Raw genomic sequence first — 20097 nt, forward strand, 5'->3', positions numbered from 1 at the left:
AAAAAAAAAAAAAAGGTAGACACTGTAGAGAAGGCAGCCACAGATTAAACATCCACCAGGATATGTGTTCTTCCAATAACATGGAAGGAATCTCAATGATCAGAAAACCATTTGATCAAATGGAAATAAGAATGTGAGGAAAAGCCCATAACTGAAGTCTGGGCTATTATGCTGAACATAGGTTGTGACTCTGCAGGGAGAAAGCCAGACTGCAAGGGTCTGAGGACATGGCATAAGCAGTGATTCTGACTGTCTCTTTGATCTGGAGGGCTCTGTGGCACATTTGGTGGTGACATAAAAGTGGATCAGGAGGGATAATTCAGTGGTATTCTTCTCAGTTGTGCTTGGCTGCATGACCCTAGGGACATGTTGAAGATATGGAAAAGTTCCTGCACAGCAAACAAAGAGTCCTGGGAAATGGACTCAGGCAAATCCAGGGTAATAAATGCAGGATGAAACCCATACAGGCATGTCACAACTTATGAATGGGCCATGTTTCAAAATGATTCTTTATGCTTTTATTTTGTTTTTCAAAATGTTTTCCTACTTAAACCATCTTATATGTGGGGTTAGGTCCCCTGAAAGTGAACAAAAGCTTATTTATATCATCATGAGCTGAAGACTCATGGATTGCAGACTATACCATCTATGTGACAGTGGCCTTTAAGAAAAGCTATGTAGAGAGGCTTCCAGCCAAGATGGAGGCCTACACTGAAATGCTCCATCACCCTCCACAACTAAGAAGGACTACAACTACTGCAAAACCTAATAACCAGAAGTTCCAGAAAATAAAGCTACATGGAAGTCCAACGTATGAAGTTATAAACAAGTGGTGCTCGCCTGGATGGGTAGGAGGGGTGAAGCTGGGATGGAGAGATAAAGCTGTGCTGGTGGTGAAGCTACAGTGATGAGTGGTGGGATTGCCTTAAGCACATACACCCGTATTTAAGGGGAGGCCAGAAACACCTGGGGAGAACCTCCACCTGTAGACGAAACCCATCAGCTCGCAATTCCAACACCAGGGAAGGCAGACCCCCATTGCCTTGGACTGTGAGGCCGAGAAGGTGTGGGACAGAGGAGGAGGCTCCCAGTCTCTCAGTGGGGAGTGAATGGCAGGAATCCATCATGGATCCCTACCCGCACACAAAGCGCCAGTGTGGTGAGAAGGGTCGTCCGGTAGTGATGAGTGCACGGGGATCCGCCCACTATAGCGTAGGAGGTGTGACAGCCCCACCCAAGATAGAAAGGTAAATGAAAACTGTCGGGATGGCAGGGATAATAATAGAGATCCCAATCATGCAGCCAACCAAAAAGCAAATAAATGATTTAACGGACGAACAGATAGATAATCTTTCGGAGGCTCAATTCAGAGCTATAGTTGTAAGAAAGCTTACAGAACTAACAGCGGGACTTATTCCAGACAGGGAAGGAATGAAAGTTAATCCTGCTGAAATGAACAAAAACACATATGAAACAAGTGGTGAGGGAAAGAAAACCAGGGATCAGATCAACAAATTGGAACATAGGGAAGGAACAAACAGTCAACCAGTGCAGAAAGAGGAAACAAAAAGTGAGTAATTTGAGGAGGAGCTCAGAAACTTCTGGAACAACTATAAGCAAACAAACATCCAAATTATAGGGTTGCCAGAAGATGAGTAAGAAGAACTAGAAATTGAAAAATTGTGTGAAAAAATAATAAAGCAGAGCTTCCCTAACTGGAGGAAGGAAATAGACTTACAGGTCCAGGAAGCACAGAAAGTTCCAGAAAAACTGGACCCAGGGAGAACCACACCAAGACACATTATAATCAAAATGTCAAAAATTAAAGATAAAGAGAGGATCTTAAAAGCAGCAAGAGAGAAGAAGAGAATTATGTACAAAGGGGTCCCAATTAGAATATCAGCTGACTTCTCAAGGGAGACCCTGCAGGCAAGAAGGGACTGGCAAGAAATAGTCAAAGTAATGAAAATAAAAAACCTATAGCCACGAATACTCTATCCGGCGAAGCTGTCATTCAGAATAGAAGGGCAGACAAAGTGCTTTCAGGACAAAGTAAAACTGAAGGAGCTCATGAGATCCAAACCACTGTTATAGAAAATGTTAAAGGAACTTGTTTAGAAGAAGGAGGATCAAAACTATGAACATTAAAATGAAAACTGTATCACAACAATCAACAACAGAGGCTAGGAAATTGAAACAAAGGCAAACTAAGTAGGCAATGAGAGTGGAAAAAGACTTATAGGCAAGGGGGAACATATTGGGGGGAGGTCAATGAGGAGGGGGGAGGGGGAAAGGGAAGGAGATGATGCAGAAATTAAGAAGCATAGTAGGTGGGAGTGGAGTAGACAGGAAGATGTTGAGAAGAACTATATGTACAACTAAAGGGCATGGACTAAGGCACGGGGAACAACTGGAGGGAGGGGGCTCATTTGGTCGAGGGGAGCAGAGGGAAATGAAATTGGGACAACTGTAACAGCATAATCAATAAAGCATAATAAAAAAAAGAAAGAAAAAATGGAAAGCTATGTAGACTTCAGGCCAAGATGGAGGCATAGACAGACACGTGTGTCTTCCGCCACAACTAAGAAGGAATACAACTACCTTAAAACTAGAAACAACCAGAAGTTCCAGAAAGTCAAACTGCATGGAAGTCCAGCAAACAAAAATATAAAGAAGAAATACTCATCCAGACAGGTAGGAGGGGCGGAGCCGAGGCAGAGAGGACATGGTGTGGTGGCAGCAACAGCAGTGGCAGCAGCAGGCCAGCAGAAAGTTCAGTCACACGTTTTAAAAAGTAAGGAGGGACACCTGGAGAGCATTCCTAGCTCCTCACTGGACCTTGCAGCCCACAATCCCAGCACCGGGGAAAATCAAGGTTCAATGCTCAATGCTTCTGATTGTGCAGACCAGTGGGGGTTGGAATGGAAGCAGAAACTGCCAGTCTCAGCAGAGTCCGCTTGTTTAAAGGGCCCCCACGGTCCTAGAACATCTGCAGACCCACCCACTCTTGGAACGATGGCCAGGGAAGCAGCTAGAGGGGTGCCAGTCTGGTGTGAAAGTGGGAGAGGTGCCTGGAAAAGGGGTGAGTGATGGGCAGGCGGCATTGTTCCCTCTTGGACCCCTCCCCCACATACAGTGCCACAACACAGTGAAACAGGTTGCCCTGTACTGACGAATCCCTAAGGCTCTGCCCATTACAACATAACAGGAGCAACAGCTCTATCTGGGATGCGGAGACAAACAAACACAGGAGCCTGTCAGAATGAGGAGACAGAGAAGTATGGCCCAAAAGGGGAAATGGATCAAGGTTCCAGTGGGAGAAGTAAGCAATGAGGAGATAGCCAACCTCACAGATGAGGAGATAGACAACTTAACAGATGCAGATTCAAAACACTGGTGATAAAGATGCTCACAGGCTTGACAGATATGCTTCAGTACGGCAAACTCATAAGAGAAATGAATGCTATGCTAAGTGACACGAAGGAAAATCCACACAAAACCGATGGTGAAGGGAAGGAAACTGGGGTGCAAATCAATGATTTGCAACATAAGGATGAAAAAAACAGTCAACCATTGCAGAATGAGGAAGCGAGTATTGAAAATAATGAGGAAAACTTCCCAAATTTTGCAAAGGAGATGGACATACAGGTCCGGGAAGCACAGAGGGTCCCAGGAGAGCTGGACCCAGAGGGGACCACACCAGGACGCATCATGATTGAGATGCCAAAGGTGAAAGATAAAGAGAGAGTCCCGTGGGCAGCAAGAAAGTGGTGGAGAGTTGCCTACAGTGGGGTGCCTATAGGACTATCAGCTGATTTCTCAGAGGACACTTTGCAGGCAGGAAAACTTGCAAACAGTATTCAATGTGATGAAAAGTAACCTACAACCAAGATTCCTCTATCCAGCAAAGCTATCATTTGGCATGAAAGGACAGATGAAGTGCTTCCCAGACAAGGTGAAGCTAAAGGAGTTCATCACCACCAAGGCATCATTATGTGAAGTGTCAAAGAGACTTACCTAAGAGAAAGAAGATCAAGAATATGAACACTTAAATGACAACAAACTCACAACTATCAACAACTGAATCTAAAAAATAAAAACAAAATCCAACTAAGCAAACCAGAATAGGAACAGAATCATAGGTATGGGGATTATTTGGAGGGTTATCAGGTGGGAGAGGGGAGGGGGAGACATGGGGAAATGATGCAGGGATTAAGAAGCATAATCTGTTGGTACAAAATAGACAGGGGGAAGTTAAGAATAATATAGGAAAGGGTGAAGCCAAAGAACTTACATGCACAACCCATGGACATGATCTAAGGGGGCTAGGATTGCTGGATGGAAGGTGGGTACTGGGCAGAGGGGAGCAAAGAGGAAAAAATTGGGACTACTGTAACAACATAATCAATAAAATATACTTAAAAAAAAAAAAAAAGAAAAGCTATGTAATGTACAGCATCTCCCAGTTACTCAGTGAATCTATATCTCCTAGGCTTCCTTGCAGTTCAGTGGGACCTTGTGCCCGAGTTCTGCCGGTGGGATATGGGAAGAAGCACTGGATACAATGCAGGCCTGGCCAGTAAGCTCCTCCAAGTAATGCTCCCCTAGCTCATTCTCTTCTTGCCACCTGGACCCTAGGGCCCAGCAGAGGTCTCTGAGCCCAGTTGTGTCAGAGCCACAGGATGCAGGGTCTCTGAGCACCAGACAGAAAGCTGCCTGCCCAGCCTCCACAAAGAACTGTTATTTGACCCAGAAAAAACTAACTGTGTTGAGTCTTGGAGCTCCGGGAGTTATCTGTTTCAGCAACTATGCTACCCTGACTACTACAAGTGTTTCTAGAAATACATTGTATTGTGCTACAGTGGAAACAGGCAGAAAGCAACAATGTACAAGGAAATTGTAGTGGGTAAAAATATCTCAGGTAAAGTGTGAAAAAAGACACCTGTACCTGCTGAGAATGCAATGTAAGGCATTCATGTATTTTCATTTTTATTAACTTCATACAATTAAGAATTTTAGGCAAACTTACAACAGTGAATTTCTTCCTTTGGGCTATGTTTAATTTTAAGTGACTTTTAAGTGGGGGAAATACCAATAGAAGAGGTCTTCATATTTCAAATAAATTCCAAAGGGGAAACGCAAGACTAGAAACCCAGACCATCCTATTTCTGGAATGACTTCACCATTTATGTGTATCATTATTTTTGTTTTTTTAATAAGTATCTTTTGATAACAAAAAGAGATGTGGCTAATCTGGAATGTTTCAGATTGTGACACCTGCTGATTATCAGAGCAGCTGGGGAGCCAGTGAGCCATAGTGAATAAGTCTAGCCAAGTGCATGACAAAGGTAGGAACAGTTGTTGTATCTGGCTGAAAAACCGCATTTAGATTTCACCCACAGATTAACTCAGGCCAAGCTGAATCCAAATGGAATTTGGCTAATGCTTCAATATTATGATGGTCTTACTTACAGTCTAACTCAGAATCACACTGGGTTAATAAAATTCAGTGGTCATTGGCATGGGAATTTTTAGCAACTATTTTTAGTAAAAAACATTTTATCACAAAATTCTTTTTTTAAAAACCATTTTGCAAGGCTGAAAATTTCTCACAGTTGAGTTTGTACCCAATCAATTAATAAGATTTATTTCTCAGGGTTCTCTTTAAATAAAACTAATATTATAGGCACAGTTTAATTCTAGTGAGATAATGACATGAAGAGAATGGTGACTTTGTGGATATTATTAGATAGAACATAATGCAAGTTATACATGACATTATCAGTCAGTTAGGCACAGCTGAAATAAACTTCAAAAGTCCCCTATGAATATTCTTCTGCTATTGATACCAAGTTTAGAAATATATATGATACATATCATGCATATCTCATATCATATATATAGTATGATATACGAGGTGGGCAAAAGTAGATTTATAGTTGTGAGCATGTGAAACACACAGTTTATTCTTGTATTGCTATTTATACTTGTATCATATATTTTTATTTTTTAAATAATTTTGTATAGATTTTATTTATTTATTTTTAGAGAAGGGAGGGAGAAAGATAGGGAGAGAAACATCAATGTGTGAGAGAAACATGGTTTGGTTTGCCCCCAACAGGGGACCTGGCCTGCAACCAGGCATATGCCCTGACTGGGAATCAATCCAGTGTCTTTCAATTCATAGGCTAGCACTCAACCCAATGAGCCACACCAGCCTGGGCTATTTTTCCATATATACAACTATACACCTACTTTTTCCCACCCCTGTATATAGTATAAAGTCTGATATATATACTATATATGACATTTAGTGTGGTTATATAGTGCAGTCATATGGTGAAGAATGAGCTCAATTATAGAAAAGTCCTGAAAATAGAAGGAATTTGGGGAAGTAGGATGAAGTACCTGATTTAGAATCTTTAAATATGGACAAAACGTGACGTAGAAAATTCGTGAGCTGTTCAGCACTCTTTGAATTTTGATTTTTGGGTGTGATGTCTTCGTGGCACCAAAGTGGACCAAATGCCCTGAAACAAAACACACACAATGTTAAAAACAGAACTATCATTTTGCATTTTGAAAACCATCTATGCAGTTTTTAACTCCAAAGGTGCAAAATATGTATTTAAAATGTCACCAATTAATTTGGGGGTGAATTTCAGTCTTATAAAGCTGAAGAACAAACTCATAACAGATCTAGCTATTTTGTGGAGACATTTCTTATGTTTTATTCACAAAATCAAAACCTTACAACATTTAATCACAAAATGAAAACCTTTCAATTCACCAGAACAGTGTTTGTCACATAATAGATGCTCCATAAGTGTTTGTTAAATAAAATGATATTAAGTTGAAAATAAAATAAGATTTAGACACAGACTCAATCCACACGTGTCAGCATTTGGGGAGATAATGTTTTTATCAGGTCACATCATCAGGCTGCTGAATACTGTGGAACCAAATTGAAGACAGAGCCTCTGTTGTCTACTTGTTTTTTGAGTAAGGATAGGATGGAGCCAGACATGAGAGTTTCAGAGGACACCCTTCCCAGCACATGGCATTGAAATTGGCAAGTGGTGACAACAAAGCATTCAGGTATCTGCAGTACCGTGTGTGGGCACCGTCAACCCCTTCCTAAGTTTCCTGAACGTTAAATCCCACAAGGAGCTGATAGTTACACAGAATACCCTGAATCATTAATTGGTGAAAGAAAATGCTTTCTTTTTCATTAATTGATGCATTAGTTGAAGAAAGAAATCATGTGAGGTATCAGATAACATGAGCTGAGACTGGACTCCTAGTGCAACAGCATGCCCAGGTCACAGGTGAGCGTGCTTTTATAGCAATGCTGAACCTCAGAGTAGTAGAAATTCTGAAGCTAAATTGTTCATTAGAAGATCTGAAGACCTAAAAAATGGGATGCCTCCCACTTTTTCTTGATTTTGATTTATTATTTGTTTAGTTCCTGTCCTATCATGCTTCTGCTGTTTCTTGCTTCTTACATCCACTTACAAATGACTCTTTGGACTGGATGAGCATACCATGGTTCCCTCTGCAGTTGCTTCTAGATTCACTGTAGCTGTTATCTTTGGCTTTCAGAGCAAGGTTATTTGCTAAGTCTCAGAACTCCCAGGTCCTGGCAGCTCTAACAGATGAATAAAGTCATGCTCATTGAGGGGCACTACCATTACCTGCTACCATCTATTGTGTTGTTATATGATGGGGGACCCCCAAAAAACAGAATTATCTTCTGGATGGTGGGTCCCTTGAAGTACTGACTTTCCCCACTAGGTGAGTGCTCTAGGAATCCATCTATATGAGTGTACCAGCTGGCATTGTTGTGAGAGGCTGCATTCAGCTTCAGTGAATTTTTTTTGAAGATTCTTTCAATGTGTTTGCCCATTTCATGATGGGTGATTTATGAGTGCACCTGCCCACACTGTGCTGAGTGTTCAGCAGTTTTTGACTGAAAACAACATGACCCCCTGCCCCACCCTCCCTATTTACCTGATCTCTCCCTGAACAACTTTTTTTTGTTTCCCTGGATGAAAAAAGTCCTCAAAGGGAAACTTGTTGCCAATGTGGAGGAGGTGAAACAAAAAATGGCAGAAGCACTAAAAAGGCATCAAAATCGACATGTTCAAAAACTGTTCTGAGCGGTAGAAAAAAAGGTCTCAATAGGTGTATTGCATCAAATGGAGAGTACTTTGGAGGTGACTGAAGTTTAAACATGTAAGAATAAATACACAATTTTTAATAAATAAATTACAGGTTTTTTGGGTCTCCCTCATATACAAGCTCTCCCTTCCTATCAATGGTGACATCAGACGAATCTTAACAAGTTCTATTAGTGTCTGCTTTATACACAGACTGTAGCAAATGTATTTTAGGAGAGAAAACAGGACTTTGCTAGAACTCTGGGCTCACTTTTCTATCTGAAAACAATAGCTTATCTCCCTGTCCTCCTTACCTGGTTGTCAGAAACTCAATGAGTTTGTTGGCTTTCTCATCTGTTTCAGCAGCTGTGTCCACATCTTCTACCTCCTGTGTCATTTGTGGGAGGTTCCCACTGCTGCCTCCCAGACTGATGCTGGAGGAGGTGGAACTGGAGCTCAGCCCTGAGTCTGGCACTGGTGATGACTGGTCCTCCCTCAGGAAGTCAAAGCCACCTGATTGAGAAGAAGGTCAAGGTGAAGTGTGCTGGTCAGGGTACATAATAGGATTAGGAGGCAAGCATACAGAAGTGTGTAGGTATCTTAATTTCTTGGAGAATATATTTGATTTTGGTTATGGCTATGATTAAAAGAGACTCATATTCTATCCTTGCTTATGGAACAGTTGCACTGCTGTGTATATCAGAGTGGGTTGGGTAATTGGAGTATAGAAAATTATTTGACAGTGTATAATGACAAATAAGTTTCTACTATGAGGTTTTAATTGATGCTTTCTTCAAAAGAAGTAGTGCATGTGTGTGAATGTTCCACTATATATCTGGACCTAACTGCTGTTAATGAATTATGTCTGGATATTAGACTACTTAGACATGAGAAATGATACCATTTATGAGGATACCAGTCATTTAAAGGATGCTGAGTGAGTTATACATCTTGTTTTTGAGTTAATGTGCCCATAATCACAAATGTTTCATGTATGTTAATTATTTTAACAAAATATATATCATGTTAGTCAAAGACATATGGTATAAGAAAATATTGTTTTTTTTTCCACTTTGTATTTCGTTAACATTCCACATTTCTAGATGTGTTGTGGGTCTCAACACACACACACAATTTCCCTCTACTTAAAACTCATTTAAAAGGTACATAATTCTGGTGCATCTGACAGATGTTGAATTAGGAATGAGGAGCCCTAGGTCAGAATATCATCTCTTCCATTTATTGTACAATCTCAGGACATTTGTATGACTTCTCTGTACCTCAGTTTTGTATTATGGTAAGATAAAGACAATTTCTATCACAGATTCTTAGTCTGAATTTGAAAGCAACTACAGTTGAAACAAGGTGTTCAAGAAATATTACACAAATGTTTATGAAAAAAAGACTCTCCCCAAATCTTTTGTGCACCTATCTATTTCAAGTGTGATACAGATTCAATTATCCCATTTATTCAATGTTTTTCTTGCCTATGGATACTGTGTTTTGTTTTGTAAATCTCCACTCTAACCCATTTATGCCACATCCCTGGCATAGTGAATAAAAACTAATGCACTCAGAGATACACAACACACATTATAATTTTCTCAGCATAAAGGCTGTGCTTAACAGAAAACATTTTTATCCTGGGGAATTAGAACTGCCAGAACACTTCAGATCCTTTAAATTAAGCATCTATAGAAAAGAGAGTATTTTTGTCTCTGAAAGGTATTGATGGATTATTTTCAATTAAGTGTAGCATGGTTCAATATAAATACCTGATAATAAGACATAATAATAATAATACAGAAAATATATTTGAAAATATCCAATAAGGAGGAGGTCAGTGGTCCTTCCACTTCAGAGTTAATGACTTCATATTCATTTTCCAAAGACATATGTTAACATCTCTCAGAAGATAAGGTGGTGCTGAGTACCAGTGATGAACAAAAGGTACAATTTTGAGGTTATGAAGTGCCATACCATATCTAATGCCAATGTAATATACAAAATAATTAGGTAAAAACGGTAGGCATAGAACTCTGTTATTTCATCTTCATTTTAAGGTATTGAAAGTGTCCCACCTCTAAATGAAAACCACTGGTCAACCCTTTTGGGAAAGTTTTCATGAAAAGCTCTGAATAAAATAGAGTAATTCGTCAACTCAGCCAATGCTTTCTGTTCTCATTTCTAAGAAGAAATGTTTGCTTTCAAAATAGCAGTGGTTTTTAATAGACTTCCACTCATTAGTGCCTTCCAGAAAGGTCAGTATTTAATAAAAAGAGAAAATTCCTTCAGAGAAACCAGAAGGAACAGAAGATAAATATCTGGCACCTTGGCAATGACACGCTCTCAAGGTGATGGGGACAGTCACTGTTCCCTGCATTCTTATCCTCCAGGATCCCAGACCGAAGCTCTTTTTCAATGGACATTTTAATTTTCAATACAGAAAGAAACATATTTAAATGAGAGGAGAAACATAATAATAATAATAAGAAGAATATATTTGAAAATATCCTACAGTAAAGAAGGATTTTGAGAAGCATGTCAACATCCAGTGAAATGGTGCCTATTTATCAAGCTGTTATTTTATTACTCGGATAACTGGGGGGTAAGAGCATTATAGAAGGTAACTTAGGCTCCACTGACACCTTTGGTAATATCTGAATTGGTGAGTGTGTCTCAGGCTTTCAGCCACACCTCCTTCTGTTACCTGTGTAGAGATACTCGGGTTGATAAACTGACTGAACTGTTAGCGTCTTGGTTCCCCCCATCTCTCGAGTCTGCAGGAGCACAGAGGCGATGGTGTGGAAATTGCTGTTGCAGGACAGTGCAATCAGAAGGTGAAGAAGCAAATTTTTGCTGTGTTCAAAGACTTCAGGCCGGTAATGGTCTAAACCTGGAACAAAATGTAAAGTCTCTCAGTATAAACAAATTTTAAGCTCATTTAGATTCCAGGGATTGTAAAGATTCCAAGACAACCAAGGGGAGGAACATCTTAAAAGAATGTTTAGTTTTCTCTGTTATTGTTTGTGTTACCAACATAAAGAATTGGGGCTTAGGGAAAATAAAATGTTTTATTCCTTAAATAAAATGTTCTCATCAAATGCTGATAGATGGCCTTCCCTTGACCTGTTGATATAGTTAGCATTCCTTCTTCTTGAGGCTCTCTTCCTTGGCTCTCTCTGAGCATTACTGAAGGATTCTAATTTCGTCCATCTCTCTATAACTGAACTCCCTAGCTAGTTGGTTGGTCCTCTTCCCATTTTTGCTCTACAACCTGGGTGTGTTAAAATCTGTGCATAGCGTGCTGTGCTCTATATTCTTTTTCTCTGTGCACTGCCTGTGTCTTACGGCTTTAAACTGATCACATCCAACCAATGACCCTCAAAGAGGCCCAATTTGTTTTGGATATCTTCACAGGTATAGCATGAGTGAGGTGCCACTCTATTTATATCATAGTCATAGGACAATTTCAAACAATGCCTGAAATTTTAAAGCAGATGTCACAATAAGGCAGTGAAATATGGAAGAGACTAAGTATTCTAAAATGAGGAACACAGATGTCGATTACAGGGAAAGCTCCCTGGATTACCTCCACAGAGTTTGGAGCATTCGTTAGAATGCCTCTTGGATCCAGTCTTACCTAAGAAGACAGCATGAAGTAATAATGGCAGGTGAAGAGCCCAGTCTTCTCTCACACTGTGATCCACCACCATCTCAGTCATAAAAATCACAGCAATATTGCATCTAATCAAAGAAATGACAAAGTTAATGCAACTTCTACAGAGGATGGAAATCATTAAGTCACAATTAAATAAAACACTATGAAGAACTATGTAAGACTCTTTTTCCAGGGAAATGGAGTTTAACTCCTGAAATTACATAGAGCTCCACAAGAACTAGCATCAGTTGAGCTAATCACATAACAGAGAGTCTACTTGTCACTAGGTAATAAGAGCTGAGGGATGAAGAGAAATAGAAGACAAGGGTCCTTTCTTCAAGTTACTTACAATCTAAAATGCATAACAGAATGAAGACTTATATCAAGATGACATCAAAGAAAAATTGGAGGAGGTGACAAGGCAGTGTTGCACATTGGTTGATATTTGACCAAACTGCCAATGTGCTGAGAGCTACAATTCAAGTTACCCAAGTTCCTCTGATTTCCAAGGTTATTTCATTTGATGGGACTTGGAATAGGTATCTCTCTTCTTCTTAGCCAAAACTAAGTCATCATTTCCCACTACCTGTAGAGGCTGCTCACCTGTGGAGTGGTCCCCGAGGGGTGATGGTCTCTGGTAGGTAGTCAACCAGGGGGGCCCAGCACCCCCCAGTAGAAGGCATTGGTAAGGGCTGCGGCTGTTTGGTTTCTGTGATAGTTAACAACCAGCCTGTGTAGGGAGATATTGGGTCATCTGTAGGGTGAGAAAGACAGCATGCTTTATTTTTAGAGAGAAAATTTTGTTTTCTCTGCTTGGTGTCTTTAGAAAGAATCTTACCAATTCATGCTTGTAAAAATAATTCTCTAACCATTCAATTTGGTGAGCATGAATTATACAATCAAATGGGTTAGAATTACTTGATTAGGTTTCTTTTATCACGTTATTTTTTTGAATGCTTAATATATAGTTATTCATTATAGAGTGACAGAAAAAAGAAATACAAACACACAAAAACACATTAAATCATATGAATTCCCATAACTGTGAAAAGTTGCTATTTTTCTAATCTCCCCTATCTCAGTTAAATGCAGTCTTATATTTCCAGTTTGCTTAGGACAGGAGCCTCGGGTCTTTCCTGATTTCTCTTGCACAGCTCACATCAAACTCAGAAATGATGACAATGATAACAGTAATAATAAAACAGAGACATCAGAACTAACACAGAGAGTACTTTAGGCCAGGCACTGGTCTAGTCATTTCCCCTATTAATAGTCCAATTAGTGGTATATTACCCCTATTTTATAGAGGAGAAAATGAGGTTAAGTGACTTGCCATCTTCCACATCTTCATTCAAAACACATTCACAATAAGACCACTTTCGACCACCCATCCCTAGCACCTGAGTCTATCTCAGCCACCACCCGCTCTCACACAGTGTTGGGGAACAGCTTCCTTACTGTCTCCCAGCTTATACTCTTGCCCTTTTATAGTCTATATTCCACAGAAAAGCCAGAGGCATCTTATGTTTATTTTATTTTCCTTTTTTTGGTATAACTGACCAGAGCAATCCTTTTTTTATTAAAATTTAAAACCATTTTCAGTTAACCCTTTTTTAAAGCAGTAGATCAACACTTCAAGAACCTAATCTAAATATGCACTTGACAACGAAGCACATCTGAGTATGGAGTGAAACAGTTTTCAAAAAAGCCATTAAATGTATCATCATCAAATACCCAAATAATGAATCACTTCTGCAGGCCTCTTGTTGAGCGGAATCATAAACAAACCAACAACAAAAAGCTTTATTACTGTGCAAACAAATCTGTAGAACAGTAGTATGAATCCTGAGTATTAAGCATAATCAGTTGAATCAAGTTAAGAAGTTGAAAATCTAATACGAAACTTGTGTATGTATCAAAGTCTATAGGCCAGTTGACTCAAGAGCAACTAAGATATCTAATTAGTTCAGTGAGACCAGAAATTATTTTATATCTTTCTTTTTGGAAAGCAATTAACCATTACAATTCTATGCCCATGAGCCCAATTTTAAAAATCGTTAAAAGCAATTTAAACTATGTTTAAAGAGCCATTTTTTCCAGCTTAATTTTGGCACCCCAAGGAGAAATAAAAAAGCAGCCATGACCATCACAGATGAAAATAAAATGAATGTCATTGAAATTAGTTCTTTTGCCCTACCGAAATATAAAATCTATATAGAAGTTCGATACTATACTATAACAGATTATACTTCTTATAGTTGTTTTATTTTCCTTTAAACCCTGTTTAATAGCTTAAAAAAACCATTGTACAAATGTTGTTTCCATGATTCTGAATCTGGTTCCAGTTCTTTTCATATATGTATATCTTTAAATCAATATTTAATATATTGGCTACCAATTCTAATTCAAAAAATCTTGGAAATCTCTTCATTATGACAGCATGTTCAGCAGAAATTACCCATGTGCAAGCAAACTCTAAGGAGTACAGCTTTCTGGAAAGCACATTTTATTGATTGTTTCATTGTCTGAATGTTCTTTACAATGATTCTTGAGGAAAGACTCTCAAATCTTGTAAACATCTGCATGCACAGTCTCACTACATTGTAGTTGCTGTCTTTGAATAGAAAGGCTGGTTCACAACTAGTGAGAAGCCAGAAGAATGTTTTAATGCAGTTAAAGCTTACATGCTGCATTTTTCCTTTTTTGCTACTTAAGAATGTGGCAAAAATGTATGCCCAGTCCAACCTTTATTTTTTTCTGAAAGGGTGGTGTTTTGAAGTAGCCATGGCCGTGACCAGCTTCCACTGCAAGCTCGGATGCTGGGCCCTGGTTACCTACTTCTGTGGGTCTGTCCAAGTACTAATTACTGTTCACATGCTGCAGGGTTAAGTTCACGGATCATACTCCCAAAGTTGGTTCCATTTTAGATGGTGGCATATGAGCATCATGACTGGGCCATTAAGTTTGGAGCTAATCAGGCAAAGGTCATCTGTTCTAATTTCTTTGTTGGTAGTACAGAAAACCTGCCATACCATGACAGTTCAAAATTCCCCCTTTTTCATTCTCTTTTCTAGACATGTTTTCTTGATAGTAACTTATTTCCAAATTTCATATCTTTCCCAAAAAGAAACACTCATGTGGAATCTGAGAATCAGGATAAATATTCTCTAGGTACCAAAAGGAAGATCTGTATTGGAGTTTGTGTCCTAGATCAAGTTTTGATGCTATATCTCCATAATCTACCTTTGTAACACCTGGAGAAATTACCTATAAGAAATTATTGAATTCATCCATCACACTTCTGCAAGTAGTCTGTTATTTTTATTGGTAATCTTCCCTGTGCCTCCCAGAAATGTGTAAGGTGTAGCTTTTGGAAACACATTCAACATGTGAGCAAGTAACAATCTCCAAAGATCCTCTACACTGCTAAATCCTAAAGGAAATTTCTAGATTTTCTCTCCCCCAGATATTCATTCCAGCATCACCTGTTCCAATTTTCTGAAAGTAATCCCATCTATTGAAAAGGCCTCCTGCCATTGTAGGTGTTCTGACAAGAAGAGTCGATCACCTTTCCTTCTACTTTTCTTTGGGGAACAACATACAGTGAAACTTGAGCTTCCACTTGAATCTACCATAGGTCCTGTCAGAACCTGTCATATACTCAAAAGTACCACCATTTTCCTGTCTTGTTTGATCCTGACTGTGAGAGGTCCTGGCCATCCCACTGGACACTCACAATGAGTGTCTAAGGAGGTGATCAGTTGGCCTTTAGACACAGCGGCTCCTTTTAATCTAGCTTGGATCCATCCAGAACATTGTTGCATTTGAATCACATGACCTGGTACTTTTAATTTTTTCATATACTCTAGAAGTTTTCTCAAAAAGCTTATTTCACTGGTATCATCCACTAGAATAATGTTTTCTAGTATGCTTCCTGGTGAGTAATTAATGACACTATGGGTAGTTGGCAAAAGTGTGCTCCAAGCCTCATGTGGAAAACAATCACCATACTTGATGTAGGACCAGAGCAATCCTTTTAAAACAGAAGTTCAGACCTGGTTGGGGTGGCTCAATTGTCTGTAGCACCGTCCCATAAACTGAAAGATAACGGGTTCGATTCCTGGCCAGGGCATGCCTGGGTTGCTGGTTTGGTCCCCAGTCGAGGCACATGCGAGAGGCCGCTGATCAATGTTTCTGTCACATCGATGTTTCTCTCCCTCTTTCTCTCTCCCTCCCTTCCCTTCTAAGCATGTCCTCAGGTGTGGATAAAAAATAATATTAAACTAAACTAAACTAAACTAAAATAGAAGTTCATTCATGTGCCCTTCTCTGCCTATCCTTCTGTGACTTCCCTTCACACTCAAAATGAAATTTAAACTCCATATCATGGCATTTCAGGCCTTAGAAGATCTTGCTCTCACTCTTCCTTAGCTTATCTTCCACGGTGGCTCCTCTTGCTCATTCCACCCCACCATCCTGGCTTTCTTCTTGCTCTGTGACTATACTAGGCACTGTCTGTTTTCAGTGCCTTCACACCTACTGTTCCCCAGGGTTGCAGTGTTCTTTGCCCACACCTGCATGACTCAGTCCTTTATGTCATGCATGTCACTTAATCACAGAGGATTTCTGTGGCCACTCCATTAGCATCCAACCCTGCCCCAATCACTTTTTCTCCCCTTGCCCTGCATTCGTTTTTCTCTGGGGCACAGATTACCAGTCTCAGCACTGACTGCTTCCCCAGCTTTAACGTCAGCTCTGTGAGAGACAGGGTTTCCTCTCTTTTGTTCATTGTTGTTTCCCTGGTACCTGGAACAGTATCTGGCACTTATTAGAGAACCAATAAATATTTTGAATGAATTAATAAACTCACTCAATTGTAACATAAACACAGCAATAAGCTTCATGGAGTTATTTCTTATAATGTTCTTCATACAGGTTAGGGGCATTCAAGACAAGTCCATTTGGGGCCCCATGGTACTACCCAGGTTTGTGGCTTCAGACAAGTTGCTCAACTCAAGCTGCCCAATCCTTGGTTCATTAAGAGGAAGGATGTATGGCATAATCTTTAGGTAATTTCTCCCAAATATAGGTTTTGTTGGCTGCACTTTTGAAAGGTGGTGAGAGGTAGTTGATTCAATGCTGCTGGTCCAGAGTAGAAAGCTTAGCAGAGCTGGTGGTGGAGGGTATGTGAGAACTGTGATTGTGAAAATGGAGGCTCCAAATAAGCACAGAATAGCTCAGGAGAAAAAAAACTTACATATATTGTTAAAAAGCCACTTTATAGACTAGGTCTAAATCGGTTTGCTTCTCCATTTTACTAAAGGTGATTGATTGATTGATTGATTGATTGATTTATATAGAAAATCCACTAAAAGGATGCACACAGGCCTTCATTTTGGATAAACACAGACTAGACTATGAAGCTCTGGGCTAGTATGTCTCTCCTGATGCCTTCTTAGTCTTCCCAGATCTGCCGATCCCTCAAGAATTCTGGGAGGAAATGATTGCCCTTAACATAACATACATGAGATGCCTGGCAACAATGTTTTGGAATTGAGCATGCTAAACTTCGCTTTTTTCATGGCATAGGCTATACCCATGATTGTATAGCTAGAACCAAAAATATAATATCTGTGAGGACCCAGTCACCCAGCTCCTGAGTATTTCTGTCCTATTGGAGCTGCTGCTTCCTCTAAGACAGACAAGGTCAAGTCTTATGACTTGAACACTTGGAAAAAGATCTTAGTATGTATTTTATGGACTTTTTGTAAAGAGGTCTGTTTGAGTAGCTTGATTTCGTTTTCTTTTATAAGAAGTAAACTTAAAGTATAAGCTTTCAGTGCCCAAACTACATGCTATGAACTCTAATTCCTCTGGTCAATAACAGCAATGGTGTAAAGAATATTATTATTATTTTTTTTAATTTTGCTTAATTTTTACTTAATCTTTATTATTTTTTCCCAAGAATATTATTGAGACATGATTCAACTGGATTCAAATTCTATACCAAAATTTTCCCATTAAAGTGCTCTTTATACTGGTACAACAAATTTATAAACATTTCTAGGTAAAATAGAGGCCATAATGATAGTATTAGACTTTTTATTTCTTATCTGAATTCAGTATTTTCCCTCTTTACAAATACTTCGGCAAATTTTTTGTCTATAAAATTAGTGATGTGAGCTAAGTCTTATCTCATTTTATTATAACTATCCTTCAAAATCATCTATTTTAATAAATATAAGGAAGGTGAGACTTTACTACCAGAGGGCTCTAAGGATGTATTTAAAAAATGATTGATATTTTACTTATTATAGTGTTTTTACCAAATTCTATGTCCTTTACCCAGAACAAAGAGATACACTTTAAAGGAATTAAGTGGCCAAAGACAGTGATCTTCCTAATGTAAATCCCACAGCCAAAGTACACTATGTTTTGTTACACAATGCTTGCCACGTACCGGGGGAGTATTTGACTGCTTAATATTTTCATGATTCAAATCTTCTGTACTCAAAATTGGGTTATAAAGTATTTTATAGTAACCAGACTTTTCTTGAACTGACAACTCTTCATTTCTTGATGCTATTCTCCCCATCAGTAAAATCCAGTCCCTCCTGGAACTCACAAGCTGTGCTCCTGAGGTCTGACTGTCTGGTGTTTGGCTGGTACAGGTACAGACTTTGATGGGCCACAGAAGAAGGGGCAACATAGATAGCTTTATTTTACCTAAGACAGACAGTTTTAGTAAAAAGTTTTAAAGGGACATCACTGTAATCTTACCTAAGTTAGAGTTCGATGTTATATATGGATTTTAGACAATTCTCCCATTGGTATTTTGAATGGCAGAGAATGTTCTATCTATGCAGTAGAGGCAGAAAAAGGCAGCTGAACTGTGGTGTCATTGGGACTGCTCAGCTCTTACCCCGCTCTGTACATTTCCCATAAAACAAAATGATTTAAAAAAACAGCTACAAAGACCGTAGGCACTAACTTACCAAATGAATCTAAAACATGAAATATCATACTTATAATTTTCACCAAGATATACAAATAAATTCCACCAGTTACATTACCGATTTTCTTAGTATACCTAAATGTCTTTGCAGAATTTCTGTGTCTGTCACCAAGTAACGCTCTTTACCTGACCAGTATCTATCCAGGGCTCCAGCAAAATCAAAGAAAGCACTGATTTTCGGCTTTTGCCAACTTCCCAAGAAAGAAATTCTGTGACAATTCTATCTCCCATTTTAGCATGGTTTTCACTTGGCAACTAAGACTATGCTTTTGAGAGATTTAGTATGAAACCAGACCCTATTCTGGGTGAGCTGATTCACACGATAACTGCAACATTGGTTTTTAATGGGACAATTTCTTAAGAGCCAACCTCTAAAATGTATTGCCAGGGGAAAAAATGCCAAGAATATAAAAATACATTTTGGGTAGCAGTTTGAAGTTTTATAATTTTGATTTGTCTATTGCTTGACTTTTTGTTACTTTTCAGACGCTGACTCTATGCTCATCTACATAGTGGGATTAAATAGTTATTCAATATTTATTTGCCCCCTTTTAGTAAGTAGAATAAAAATAATCAAAATATTCATATTCCATTCTCCACTTGAAACCCCGCAGCCTGATGGTACTTACTTTTATCCTCATCATATGACCCTCCAGAGCTATTGCTGTATCTTGACTCCAGTCGAGTGTGGGCTCTGATGACATTACTAAACCTTCAAATACAAGAATAGCCATCATGAAATACTGACCTGTGTGTGTGCATGCTGTTTCTCATAAACACATAGTATTATTTAGTGGTTGAGTTTTTGGTAGCTAGTTCCAATGATGCTTTTCCTAAAGAATACTGTAAAAATTGCACCCCAAATTTTCTTTTTCCCTGGAGAGGGCTAGTGGTCACTTACTCATAAGCACAAGTTTAAACCTAGAACAGATAAGCATTTTAAGTCTAATAGTTGAATTAAACTAGAGAATTATAACATTTTTTTAGAAAGAAAATGGGGTGATACTGGATAATATATATCCCTATTCACATGGTGGTCTGGCAGGTGGAGGGTGGTCAGTAAATAAGTGCTGAATGATTGAAGAGTGAAAGTTGACAGAATTGGAAATACAGAAAAAGTGGTTCATAACACATCTTGGACTTTACTGGCTTTTAAGTTTCCCTTAAAATGATTGGAGGGTTTTTAGGAAAAGGTAACCAGTTGGGCTGTAAATTAACCAGAAGGGCTCTTTCTGTCTTGCCTTTCTGTGGCTTAAGAAATA

The 20097-nt window shown here is 39.0% G+C and overlaps 1 protein-coding gene and 1 pseudogene across 5 annotated transcripts in view; both read right to left on the reverse strand.

Moving 5' to 3' along the window:
* Positions 1-20097, reverse strand: part of FRY (FRY microtubule binding protein) — a 619856-nt gene that overhangs the window by 124651 nt on the left and 475108 nt on the right. For 4 of the 5 annotated variants that reach the window (XM_090273729.1, XM_090273726.1, XM_090273725.1 and 1 more), the window contains 6 exons: positions 19465-19547; positions 12424-12574; positions 11803-11906; positions 10870-11055; positions 8474-8672; positions 6409-6530 (listed from right to left, as the gene is read on the reverse strand). In XM_090273729.1, coding sequence (XP_090129855.1) covers positions 6409-6530; positions 8474-8672; positions 10870-11055; positions 11803-11906; positions 12424-12574; positions 19465-19547 — 845 coding nt within the window. The remainder of the gene's footprint in view (positions 1-6408; positions 6531-8473; positions 8673-10869; positions 11056-11802; positions 11907-12423; positions 12575-19464; positions 19548-20097) is intronic. The other variant, XM_090273727.1, reaches the window with a different exon arrangement.
* On the reverse strand, positions 15114-16609 carry LOC150012370 (polypeptide N-acetylgalactosaminyltransferase 1 pseudogene; annotated as a pseudogene).

The sequence above is a fragment of the Furipterus horrens genome, unplaced genomic scaffold (genome assembly GCF_987537825.1).
Source record: "Furipterus horrens unplaced genomic scaffold, mFurHor1.1.pri manual_scaffold_4, whole genome shotgun sequence".
Lineage (NCBI taxonomy): Eukaryota > Metazoa > Chordata > Mammalia > Chiroptera > Furipteridae > Furipterus > Furipterus horrens.